At 37.3% G+C, this 13,936-nt stretch overlaps 1 protein-coding gene across 3 annotated transcripts in view; it reads right to left on the bottom strand.

The window, feature by feature from the left end:
• The window catches only part of ZCCHC7 (zinc finger CCHC-type containing 7), a 249,895-nt gene extending 237,361 nt beyond the window's left edge, over positions 1 to 12,534 (bottom strand). Inside the window, exons 1-2 of one of the 3 annotated variants that reach the window (XM_059073251.2) lie at positions 12,402 to 12,534; positions 7,038 to 7,668 (exon numbers count right to left, since the gene is read on the bottom strand). In XM_059073251.2, coding sequence (XP_058929234.1) covers positions 7,038 to 7,647 — 610 coding nt within the window. In that variant the 5' untranslated portion in view covers positions 7,648 to 7,668; positions 12,402 to 12,534. Of the gene's footprint in view, positions 1 to 7,037; positions 7,669 to 12,135 lie in introns of all 3 variants that reach the window. The other 2 variants (XM_059073252.2, XM_059073254.2) reach the window with 2 other exon arrangements.
• Positions 12,535 to 13,936: the final 1,402 nt, after the last annotated feature.

The following is a 13,936-nucleotide window of genomic DNA, read 5'->3' as shown; positions in this document are numbered from 1 at the left end:
TGCAGGGGACACGGGTTCGTGCCACGGTCCAGGAGGATCCCATGTGCTGCGGAGCGGCTGGGCCCGTGAGCCATGGCCACTGTGTCTGCGCATCCGGAGCCTGCGCATCCGGAGCCTGTGCTCCACAATGGGAGAGGCCACAACAGTGAGAGGCCCTCGTACCACAAGAAAAAAAAAAAAAGCCATAATTATACTTCAATTTCAATCAATTACTTCATGATTTTACTTTACTAAAGCCATAATTTCACTTCAACGTCATGTAATACTATGTAAAGAGCACTATTCTATACGGAAAGATAGAACTTCAATTAAATTCACGCAAGATTTGCTAGGTGCCCACTATGTGCCAAATGCTGACAAACTATTATAAAAGAACGATGTACCCAACTGTACATACTGAAGGAGTTTCACATTAATGTAAAGTTCTACACCATAACAGTCACACACACTAGGAACTAACAGGTTTATTCCACTTTTAAAAATGCTGAACTCTTCATTCTTTAAAAGGTATTTTCCTTTTAAAATCTGAACCTATTTAATTTTTTGCTAAATCTAAATGTTTCAAAATTACTAAATGAGAAAGAAACAGTAAGACCAGGAGTATAAGTATAGGTATAAAGCATGCTTCTGAAAGTGGACTTAGACTATAATACATTTATTTAAAATACATTTTATAGGGAGGGTGACGCAAGAGGGAGGAGATATGGTAACATATGTATAACTGATTCACTTTGTTGTAAAGCAGAAACTAACACACCATTGTAAAACAGTTATACTCCAATAAAGATGTTAAAATAAATAAATAAAATACATTTTAAAACTGTAATAATTTTATTATTCATCAACTATTTAAAATTACTATTCATTCACTTCCAAAAAGTATTTGTTACATGTCTAATGTGTCCAGCTCAGATTAGTGTAGAAGACACAAAAATAGTCCATAGTCGTAGAAATGAGAAATATCTTTAGATACTACTATGGACTGATCTCCAGGATATACTGTTAAGAGAAAAAAAACAAAGTAGAGAAAAGTGTAGATCATATGCTACTGTTTACTTCAAGAAGGGGGAGGAAGGATATGAAGACACATACATATTTGCTTGTATTTTTTTTAATTTAAGGACAAACTATCAATTTTCTCTTAATAGTTACCCCTAAGAGGAAGGGTGGGAACAGGATCAAGACTGGACAGAAAGTAGACGTCTCTGAATATTTTTTACCTTGTCTTATTAATTTGAATTTGGAACGTTCTAAATATTTTACATAATTATGAAACAAACTGAATCTTTAAAAGGTAATACTAAATATTAACATATGAAAAGCAAAATGAAACAAATGAACCTATCTATGTGTCTAGTTCATAGCACAATCACAGGGAGAGAAACCTGAATTTAATTAAGCTTCTAGATCTAACTACCAATTCATAGGAGATACAGGAGACAGTGGAGTATGTTAAACAATACCACAAAATTCAAACTCAGGGAATTCTAGAGGATAAACAATCCAGTTAGTATAACAATTAAATTATAAGGAGGAAAAAAAACACATAGAAGAGATAAAGGAGGAACCTAAGATTAAACGACATAAGTTACCACCCAACTACAATAAATAGATCTGATTCAAATAAACTGTAGGAAAAAAAATTAAGAGCCCATCAGGGAAATCTGAAGGCTAAAATCTGAAGGCTGGTTATTTAATGATAGAAGAATTATTGGTAATTTGTTTAGGTGTGATAATAATATGATTGTTTCTTAAAAAGAAAACTTATCTTTTAGAAATACATATTGAAATGTATATATGTATGTATATGTATATAAATAAATGAATGAAATGATATGATGACTGTGATTTGCTTCAAAATAATACAGGGGCATGGGGTTACATATGAGAAAAGATTGGTCATAAGTTGATAATTGTTGAAGCTGGTTTATGGAACAATGAGACCATTACGACATTCCAGTTTTGTATACTTTAAAATTTCCATAGTTAAAAATTAACAAAGATTTAACAATTACTCCTAGAGCTAATAATATCCCTTCCCTCTGCAGGAAAATAAGTTGGTGATTATTCATGTATAACTCCTATAGCACTTATTCCCATCATTTGGCTGTCATATCAATAATCCTTCCCAAACTAGAGATCCCCCTCACAAATTAAAAAACATGCTGATTTCCTTTGGTGCATCTTTTCTTCAACCAAGAAATCTGTCTTTGTAATAAATGAGAATTGCAAGCCACTCCTACTGGGGATAATAAACTAAAGAAAGTAAAGGGTGAGAATTTTAAAAGAAAGACAAATGACAGAGCAGGTATCATTCACATAAAGAAGCGTCAGGAAAGAGTAAAGAAAGTGAAGCAAATGAAGTGTGTTTCTAGACTTTAGAAATAAACTCCTACACCCATTAGTAGCGAGGGCTGAGAGTCATATGTAACAGGTACTGAAGGCCTGTGTTTTGGCATGGATTTATTATAAGCAGAGCCCTCATCATAAAGCTGTATATACTGAGGAAAGTTAGGCTGAGCACACTACCTAAGTGCTACATCACCAAGGCCTCCATGGAACCCAGAGAAGCTAATCAACAGCTTCAGATCATAAAATCAGGAAAGTATTAAACATTTAGAGGAAGAAAAAGAGGAAAAAAATGTCTCCTGGTTGTATATTATCTGCCTGATTGTGTATTCTAATTGTGTATTAAAGCAAAACAAACGTTTACGTATCTCACTGAAACTGAAGTAGTGCGAAAGAGCCTCACATTTCCACAGAGCAAGAGTGGTGCTGCACTCATTACTACAAATTTAACTATGGAAAATATGGATGTACTTACATAGTCCTTCAGAACTTCATGTACTACCTCAAATTCACTGATCCTATTTTTTTAAAAGTTTTAAGTTTTCAACCACATGTATCCCCAGGATTTTGAGACACTTAACTCCAATGGTTAAGAAGAGACTTCCATAGATTACTTAAGCTTATTATATTTTTTCTCTTCAATGAAACACCAAGCCACTTAAGGCTAAAATTATGTCTTTTACCACTTTAAATCCCCTCTATGTATTCTACATAGAGTAGATGCTCAATAAGTATTTGATCATTTAGCAATTAATGAAAAACAAAGTAATATATATGGCAAAGAATTACTCTAAATAGTATTAAGAAGGCTTCTGAGGAAAAGACCTGTCCTCAAGGAGTTGCTAATCTCTTCTATTATATTGATATTTCAAATATGCCACAGTTGGGGAGTTTGAGGAGGAGGGGGAGCAGTACACAAAATCATTATTGTTGCTGTTTAACAATCATCATCATTTCAAAAATATGCCAGGATTTCCACAAACTTTTACTGACATGAAAAAATCTTTTCTCTAAAGACTATTATACAAACTGAATCAGATCTACCCCCAGATCTATTTATGAATGGGATAATAATGATTAGAAAGTAACAACACACTCAAATATATTGCCTATTAACTGGAAAAAAATAGGATTATGGCATTAGTAGATCAAGGAGCACAGAGTAAGGATAAATTTCAATATGGATAGTAGGAACATACACTGACTGTTTGGAATCAAGAATTACTTGGAATTACTTAAGTCTTAAATAAATATTTTTACCAATGTTGCTAAGAAATAACAGAGTCTACCAGTAAATCAAATAGAAATGTGCAACATGACAAGTAATCATAAAAACCACTGCAGTTAATTGGAACCCTCATACATTACTGACGGGGATGTATAATGGTGCAGCCACTGTGGAAAAGTTTGGCAGTTCCTCAAAAAGTGAAACAGAGAAATGCCAGTAATCTTATTCCTAGTTTATACCCAAAAGAATACCCAAAACAAGTATTCAAGTAAATACTTGTACATGAATGCCCAGAGTAGCACAATTCACAACAGCCAAAAGGTAGAAACAGATCCATCAACAGATAAATGGATAAACAAAATGCAGGTATACAATACCTGAGCCCATCTCTTATTTTCCTCCCTTACCCCAATCCACCAAACAGGTTTAATCTGTCCTTCAAGAGATTTTTCCCCTTCCACCTAAAAGCACTCTCTCTTATTCTGACAAAACGTTACTTGATTCTGCTCTATGTTCTACCTACTATTCATATTATTCAGCCTTAAAAGAGGAATGAAGTACTGATACATGCTACAATATGCCTAAGCCCCCAAAACATTATGTGAAGTGAAAGAAGCCAGACACAAAAGGTCACATACTGGATGATTCTATTTGCACAAAATATCCAGAATAGGTAAATCCAGAGACAGAAAGCAGACTTGTGCTTGTCAGAGACTGGGGCAGAAGGTTATGAGGAGTGACTGTTCAATCGGTGCAGGGTTTCTTTTGCATGTGGTGAAAACATTTTGGCGTTTCCCTTGGATGTGATGAAAATGTTTTGAAACTAGATATAGGTAATGGTTCTACAACATTGTGAATGTACTAAATGCGTCCAAATTGAACCTTTAAAGTGGTTAATTTTGTGTTAATTTCACCTCAATAAAAAATAAACAAATACCATAAACACAAATAATTCCCCTAAAATACAGTTCAAGAACAGCCATGCTTCTTATTGTCTATAACATAAAATACTAAAACTGTTTTCCAGAGATTTCTCTATATACCTGATGACCAACCTTTTCTTCATTCCTAAAAGCCATACCTAAGTCCATCATTCCCTTTCCTCTAGAATCCTCATCTCCATATGGCTCAGCTACCCTTAACCCCGTCCTCACCACCGCTCATCAATCCCTTTCATTTTGCCCTGAGAAACACTAGTCACATTATGAGCCACCATCCAGTTAACCTGCTCCTCTTTCTGTGGAAAGATAAGCTTTCTTTTCAATTTATCAAGCTTTTTTTAATATGTAAATGTGAAATAACAATAAGATACCCAAATAGAAATATTTGGCATGGTGGACATAGAGAACTTGAATTCAAAAAAAAGTGGCTGATCATCATGAACACATTAGTATTTGATGAAACTAGGTGTCATGTTACAGGAAGGCAATTTAGAGAAGGAATAGGCTAAATGATTGTTTTGACGTTCTGTAATGTTTTGCCTAACCCTGGATCTTTCAGTTTCTGTCACCCTGTCCCAGCTATTACTGGAAAAAGTTATGAAATCCTTCAGAGTGAGTTCATTACAAGTTCACATTGTTTCAATTTTGATTGAATCCTACTTTTAAGCAAGACTTTTATTCTCTTATTATTGATTTGTTAGCACAATGATTTCCAGCCTATGAGCTTCAGAGTCCTGGGAGCTGGAGAATTAGTTATCACAATGGGTAGCCAGAGGCATGCTTTATATAAGGCCATATATGTTGCAGACAGGACTTATACAATATTTTTCAAATGTGTAGAAAATGTTGTGGTTAATAAAATACAAAGTCATGTATGAGTGTACTGAATAGCTTTTTGCTAATATGCATTTTCTCAATTAACAAATACTAAAAATGTAACTATAGTTATGTAGGACGTGGGGTCCACAAATTTTTTTAAAGTTAAAGAAGTTGTCATCTTCAACATACTGGGATCCACTGCCTAACAGAATTCCCCATAGCACCTAAATATCCTTCCCACACTCTAAACCTCTAAGTATCCCCTGCCCAATTCCAGACCCACTTCCACTTTCATTTTCCCAAGAAAATCAAACACATCCTCATATATTCCCTCATCTACCTCAATCCATCTGAACTTATTCTTTCTTCTCCACCTCTATAAATATTTGGTAATTTAGCAATTAAATGTCTCTTCCCTTTTAAGGCTAATTCAGACAATATACCTGAGCCCATCTCTTATTTTCCTCCCTTACCCCAATCCACCAAACAGGTTTAATCTCTCCTTCAAGAGATTTTCCCCTTCCACCTAAAAACATTATCAACTCTCTCTTATTCTGACAAAACTTTACTTGATTCTGCTCTATGTTCTAGCTACTATTCTACTTCTTTTCTTCCTTTTGCTGTCAAATTCTCAGAGCTGGTCTACTACAGCCTGAGCCAGACACCTGTTTTGTAAATAAGATTCTGTTGAAATAGCCATCTCATTTTTTCAGATATCATGGCTGCTTTCCTACAACAAGGGCAAAGTTAAGTAGTTGGGCGATCCTATGGCTTGGAAACCTAAAGTATTTCCTACCTGGCTCTTTAAAAAAAAAAGTCTGTCAATCTCTGGGGCTCCAAAGCATGATCTATATTCAATATCATCATTTTCTTCTGAGGACATGTGGGTGCCATTAAAGGTTTTGGAACAGCAGTAAAGTACTGAGTAAAGGGCATTTCAAGACTACCAATTTAACAACAGCATACAGGGAAGATATAAAAGATCATTTAGGAAAATACTGCAAGAGACTACACATTAAGCATAAAGGGAGAAAAATGAAAGGGACTTTTTAAAAGGATAAGCATCAATACTAGATGACTACATGTGACAGAGACAAAACTAACACCAAAATTTCAATTCTCGATTATGTGGCTCTCAAGAATTTGCATTCTCTCCTACAGTCTACTGCAGACTTAACAGCTCTTCATAGTTTCCTACATTACTAATTATGGAGTTCCTAAAAATCTTAATACTAATTCCATATCTTCTGTATACCAGGCATTCCCCATGCTTGCTATATGGCTACCTCCTGGGTAAGAAAATCACTTAGGAAGAGGCAGAACCAACGAGTTGGCCAAATAAGAGCATAGGGCCAATGTCAGAGTTGGATGGAGTACTCACCTGTGGTACCAAGCAGAGAGAGAGGGGAACTAAGATTTCAGGTCCAGAACTGGCTCTAGCCAAACAGGAAGAAGCAGTTATGAATTTGCTTATAGCAGAAGCAGAGTGTCTTTGATATCCTGACATACTTTTCTGATGTTCAGACAGACCACCATTAAAGTGGCCATTGGTAAAAGAGTCTCATGAAAAACAAGCCAAAAAACAAGACCAAAAGGTGAGGAATTAAATGGCGCAGACCCTAATGGTCTTTTGTTTAGGAAAAGCAGTCTTCCTTATTAAAGATGATACTACTTTTCATAATGGCCAATATGATACTAACCTTCATTAACAGACTTTTCACACCCCACAAGATTGAGAAGGATATCATCATCTTTATCATCAACTTCACATCCCAGCAGCATCCAGCTTTCCACGTTATCGCTTTCTGAAATGGTGCTCTCTTCCTCTTCACTTGAACTGACCTCTATAATCATGACCTCTTGGATTGTACCTGATCTCTCTCCAGGTTTAGTCTTCTCAATATCCCTCTTGCATTTCTTATCTGCCAACTCACTAGAATGAAGAAAAGCAGGAGGACCTTGGGTCTTTTCTTCTGCATGGACTCTAAAATTCTTTCTTTTACATTTATAAATACTATCTTCATCAGACAGTGTGATGACCTCTGACCCATCTGATAGCTGGATGACCTCACTATCTGAAAGGATAATTAAGTTCTTCTCATTTGGTTTACTACTGAATGATTGAGAATTCCCAGAGTTCTTCTCTTCATGTTCTTCCTCTTTGATGACATTATCAAGATCTTGGGCATAATGAACTTGGCTGTAGAGCTGAAATTCCACCTCACTATCAACACTCAGTTCACTAGATGACTCTTCACGATAAAGGTCATCCTCATATGCTTCTATGGTCTCATAACCACCAAACATCATGGAAAGTCAGTAACCTTGATGCTGTAAAAGAGAAAGTCATAGAAAGAAAATATTTTAACAGCTCAGATCATGCCTGTTTAGTGCATAATGATATCACCTCTTAGAGCTAACTTAAGTGAAGGCCATCATTTTTCTCAATGACATATTAAAATACCTTTTTCTCTTAGAGTAGTACCATTTTTCAAGATTTTCTAAATTCTGTTATGACACACTCTAATAATGCCCAGCCCCTCCCAAATGAAAATTACTGCCAACAAACTGAGTTATAGTTATTAATGGAAATGTTGTATTTCACAACTATGTTAGAAAGGAAAAACAGGTTGAGGTCCACTGTTTCAGACACCAATCACTTTTTCTCCACAATGTTAAAAATCACAAAAATATTTTAGGTCATTCCCACTACTATTCCATCCATTCTTCATCTTTTCCCTGGTTCTGGTTCTTTATCTCATCTTTTCTGGTATACATTCTCACACAGGAATATTACTTCAATTATGACTAAAATCCACAAAAGGACATAATTATCATATTTACTGTTTTGGTGTGTATTTGTCTTCTCAATTAAAAAATTAATCTCCAGGCCTTCTGATCTTTGACCAAAAGAATACATTAAAATAGCTGATAAAGCTAGTTTATTTCTGCGCTACCTATAAAGATATGTATGAAATACAAACTAACTGAAGACCTAAAACAGAGGTAAAACTCAGCTTTAGGAGCACTTTACTCTCCTACTGTGAGCATAGTAAATCCTACTCATCCTTCAACTCTGTTTAAATATCACTTCCTCGGGAAGCTTTCCTTGACCCACCAGACTAAACTGTCGACCCTTTATAGGCTTCCATAGCACTTTACATTTCAAAACATTCACATTTCTAAATACTAGTGCAATGTAAATCTCCCACAAGCACAAAGCACATACCCCAGGAGGGCAGGAACTATATGCGCTTTGTTAAACAATGGATCCCCAAAACCAAGCAGAGTAACTGGCATTTAGCAAGACCTCTATAAAGGTCTGCTGAATTAACAAATGAATAAATGAATAATATCATCAGGTATTTGTTCTAAAGCCCTAATAAATCTAATTATGTGTCTAAAATATGAAAATGATGAGATGAATTTCGTAGTTGTCTCCAACTATTTCAAAGATTCTCATATCATCAACCAAAAATCTACACAGATGTTTCAATTAGGTACTAATGGAACACTGATCAAAATGAAAGTGCTGGAAAAAAATCCTCATTTTTGTTAAAAAAAAAAAAATCAGGAACAGTATACAGAACAATTAAAAATGACAATTTATTCTTTCTACTCTACTTTTAGCTATACAGATACAATTTAGAAAGACTAGTTGTTTTCTTAGTTAATCAATTCTCTGCCCAAAATGTCAGGGTACTTTTGATGATACAACCTGCTGACTCCAAAAATCAAATGAACAAGAGCCAAAATGTACTACACTCATGCTAGAGTTTCTTGTTTTACAGAAATAAAGAAAGCAACTTTTGTTGTACACCTTAAACTTACACAATGTTATATGTCAATTATATCTCAATAAAGCTGGTGGGAAAAAGATGATTAAAAGTTCTGAGTTAACAATATTGTATATTTGAAATCTGCTAAGAGACTTAAATGTTCTAACCACACACAAAAAAGGTTAAGATGTGAGGTGATGGATGTGTTAACTAACCTTAATGTGGTAATCATTTCACAATATATACATATATCAAATCATCACGTTGTACACCTTAAAATTAAACAATGTTATTTGCCAATTATATCTCAATAATTAACTGCGGGGGAGATCCAACTTTTAATGCCTTTTTTTCCTTCTAAAAGGTACAATATACCTGTTCCCTTCTTGCACTGTCCTTCAAGTCGCTATACTGTCATACAAGTTGAATGTAGCTGTCTGAAAAGTAATGCTCATAGCATTTATCAGTTTATATTGAAATGTTAGACTCAGAGGAATACAAATAAAAGATGAATCCTTTCCTTTTTATTTAATAGGTAAATTAATTCTAAAAGAAGTCAAAGGAATTATGCTTCCTTCAAAATCGTCACTGGATCCATCTTGAGGATCCAGTGTGGACTTAAGATAAAACATAATTCCAGTGCAGCACAGAAAAAAATTAAAGAGCTAAATTACAGAGTTACAAATTTGTACTACTCTTGGAGCCATCCCAAAGGAAAGGGATTAAGAATAGAGCCATAGGCACACCTGTGAATGTATGCCAAAAATAAACTACAGAAGTAAAATAAAAACAGACTTCCTTGGGTCTAAGGGTTTATCTCTTTCCCTGAAATGTAGAAAAATGAATTTAACAATTTAGCCCCTATGTCCTTTAAGAGGATTTTGTCCCTTCTGTACTGAAAATTGTGCTCAGCATAACCGGCTCTTCTATTTATGTAGCTTATGTATGCCAGAGTTAAGGTTCGCCTGAGGCTGTTTTGGTTTATGTTACTACTTTAATTACATTCAAACGCATTTAGTTAAATTTTTAAATTCATACTCCAAGGATGAATATGGAAAACAATATATATGTATATAACTGTCTTGATTCAGAAGGACTTCTCAGCTTTTTGGTCATTGTACACAATTCTCAAGCATACTTAACTAGGTAACATAAATTCCCTATGAGAGTCACAAAATTTTAAATATGGAAGAGACCTTTCAGATTATCTCAACAACCTCCTCAATTTACATATAAGGAAACTGAGGTCCAAAGAGATAAGGAGGCCTATCCAAAGTTATTTAGCTGGTTAAGAACACAGCTAAAACTGATTCACATTTCCCTGATTAAAAAATAATAGTAATAATAAATAATAATCATCATCATCATTTCGAATAAAAAGAAAAAAAACACCTTCCTTCAAAGCTAAATTTGCAGTGGTTCTAACACCTAATTTTACCTAACAAATATCCATTTTATTTCCGTGGAGTTTAAAAACTATAAAAGAGGCATTTTAATTGGAAAGAAAAGCACACATTTGAATTTGTCAGCTTACCATCCAAGAGCTTCCCAAGTTGGTACACAAAGGCTACAGCAATGCCATGACCAAAAAAGATGGCTCTTATATAAGAACTTAAAATATCAGTTTGGGAATAAAACTTCTCTGAAGAATTTAAATGGCTTAACAAATATAAAACAGCTATAGAGAATAATTGCAAAGGCTCTCGCTGTTCAAAAGTGAGAGCAGTATTCATTCACTGATTTTTTTTTAAGACAACTTAAGGCTTATTTAAGCTTTCAGATTTTATTATACTATCTTAAAAGACAACATTTCTACTCCAACAGTCTACCAACTGGTCATTTCAGTCCTTGTGCTCTTATTTCTCTTCAAAGAACTTTTAGCCTAGATGTTTCTTTTTGATGAGAGTTATCCATCTCAGGAAATTTAAATCAAATTCACAGCTTGATATCAACCCTAGTTTTCTTTAGAACGTGATTAACAGTTTAATTTCAAACTAAAATTTCTGACTTAGTGAGCTGTCCTGATAGTGACAGATTTGAAACACTACTGACTCTAGTGTTAAAATTTCTGCCCACTTTTCAAATGGGGCTTTAAATTTGAAGTAAATCAAACTGGGACAGAGAATTCAAATGTGGGAAACAATGGTCACAAAAAAATTCAGAGAGAATACAAGATGCTGGTGGGAGAAAATAATGCTAAATTTATTCAGACAAGTCCAGCTGTTCCTGACATAAAGTCTTTATAAAATAACTAATCCTATCTCAAAACACTTCGTTCACCTTTCCCTCAGCCCTTTTTCCTGTTATTACACAGTATCTTATCCTTGGAGCTATTGTACAATCCTCACTTCCACTTCTTCCTCAGTTTATTCCCCACCCTCAGACTCTCTTGAAAACAGCGATAGTGAATCATCCGCAAAGCAAAACACCGTCTGAAATATACACGCAGCCTAAAAAGTCAAAAAACAACAGAGCTTTGGAAGGGACCTGAAAGTCATTAAATTGAACACTCATTTTATACATTGAGAAATGGGCTCTGAGAAGCTTATTTATTCATTGCGCATAAAAGATCTCCTAATTCAACCCCGTAATCTGAAATCAAGGTAAATACAGCCTAAAGAGAAGATTTCTGGAGTCACCAGCGCGAATTGGTGGTGGAGCCCCGGCTAGAACGCAGGCCTGCTGACTCTCCACTCAGCCAGTTTTCCCACTACACCTGCAACTCTTAAAGTTGAAGTTAACTGCCGGCTACGATGTGAAGGATAAAGGGAATCAGCGAACACAGTCCAAGTCTCCTTGGTTTACGTAGGGGAAGGGGCCCATCTCCCGAAATTTTTCTGTCCCCACAGCTGCAGCTGCTGCTTCTGACTGCTGACGCTGGATATGGCCCAGGACTGTTCGGTCCTCAAAGGCCGAGCCCTCTTCGCGTTTAACTGACTGACCGGCTTTCCTAAAAGACAGGGGAACCTTGGGTGGGGGGGATGTTGGAGGTAAAATAGGCAGAAACGCCACTCCTCACCGAGGCCGTGGGTGCCCAGCCATTTTTGAACCACGGCCTCAGGCCTTGGAGGGGCAGGGAGAAGCCCAGCCGGTCCGCGGAGTCGCGTGGAGCAGAGCTCGACTGAGAGGCCACGAGCCGAGCCCCGCCACGAGTAAGGGACACAGGGGGGACGCGGAGGCCGACGAGGGGACACGCGCTAGTTCCACAGCCCAGCGCGCGAGGCGGAGGGCGGGCAGGGGTCCCCCGGCCGCAGACGGCTCGGGGTCCGTCACACACATACTCACTGCCGCGGCTGCGACCAGGAAGCACCAACCAGGAACCAAAACGCGTAGAGGGACGGGGAGGGGCGAGGACAAATGAGGTAAGAAATCCGCGTCCGCGCGGACCCGGGAAAAGGAAAGGCACTTCCGGGGAAAACACAGCTCCCGGGAGTCGTCTTCCGTCCCACCCACCCACCAGGCCTTCTGTACGCATGCGTAACAACTATTAACCCTTTCCCTTCCCCTTGATGTGCCTGTCTTGCCCTGGTCCTTCCACCCAACGGCTTCTTTCAGAGATACTTAAGCTGCATCTGTGACAGGGGACACCATGTTTGAATGACTTGCACAGAAGATATGCTACTTACTGAGCAAAACCGGGGACAGCGCCTTACTGTGCTGGCGAGAAAAACTACATCTGCCATGATGCTACGGGGCGAGGTTTAGCCCAGGCTCCGCCTCCTTTCCCCCGACCTCGGAGGACACCCTCCATGTGCCACGTGGCGCGGGAGCGGAGTGGAGACCCAGCAAGCGGACGAGGACCGGTGCGGCAGGCGGCTTGGCTGGTGGACTCGGGGAATCCCAGCGAGGGAGAAGCCTCTTTGAGAGCGCCTGGTCTAGATCCTACTCTCGAGCTAGGTGACCTTAGGCAGGTCCCTCCCATCTCTAAGTTGAAGGTAAACTTAGTTTACACTGGGGCGGTTCCGTCTCCTTTTTTCCACTAGAATACGAGACAACAGATTTAACTCTTTGTGAACCTTGAAGAGCTGAACTCTTGCGAAAGATTGAAGTCAGTACTGGTCATTTGGAAGCCTCCGGAGGCTACAGGTTGTGTTGGGAGCCCCTGGCTTCGGTTCCTCGTCTCACACCTTATTTTAACAGTAATACTAAACCCAACTGTACATCTTTATCAATTCGTCGGCCCTTGGCAACAGTCTTGAAAGATAAGTGTGACATTGATTATTTTTGCCAACATTTATCGAACATCTATTTAAGAGCCAGGCAGTGCTAGCAATTGCGAATATAGTGGTAAATGTTTTAAAGTCTCTGGTCTCATAGAGCTAGAGCCTACCTGAGAAAGCAGAATACAGATAGTTTGTTTATAGTCTAAGAGTTTGCCAGGAAAAATAATTAGAAATTTTAGTTAACATTATGGTAAGTGCTAGAAAGGAGGACAGGATACAATGAAAAGGTAAAATTGGAGGACCCATTTTGCAGAGGAGGAAACAGGCTAAGAAATGGGCCATAGAAATTACTAGATTGTTTATTAGGTAATGTGTATTGTGTAGAACAAATGTTATCTTAAAAATAATAATAATATACTGAGCTTTTATCAAGTTCCAGGCTTACTCCTATAAATTTACTATGTATAAACTTAAATTTTAACAATCCTTTGAGGTTGAGAGTTTTTAAAAAAGGAAATAGATTCAGAGGTTAAGTAACTTACCCAAGGCCACAAGGCCAGGAAATGCTCCCAATTACTATGCCCAGTGCTCTCACTATTACCCCTGCATTCAACAAAGATTTGCTATGTTCCCATGCTCAAAATGCTTAGGCACCCC

The sequence above is a fragment of the Kogia breviceps genome, chromosome 8 (genome assembly GCF_026419965.1).
Source record: "Kogia breviceps isolate mKogBre1 chromosome 8, mKogBre1 haplotype 1, whole genome shotgun sequence".
NCBI lineage: Eukaryota > Metazoa > Chordata > Mammalia > Artiodactyla > Physeteridae > Kogia > Kogia breviceps.
Note: the sequence above shows the minus strand (reverse complement) of the source record. Positions and strands in the feature narration are given on the sequence as shown.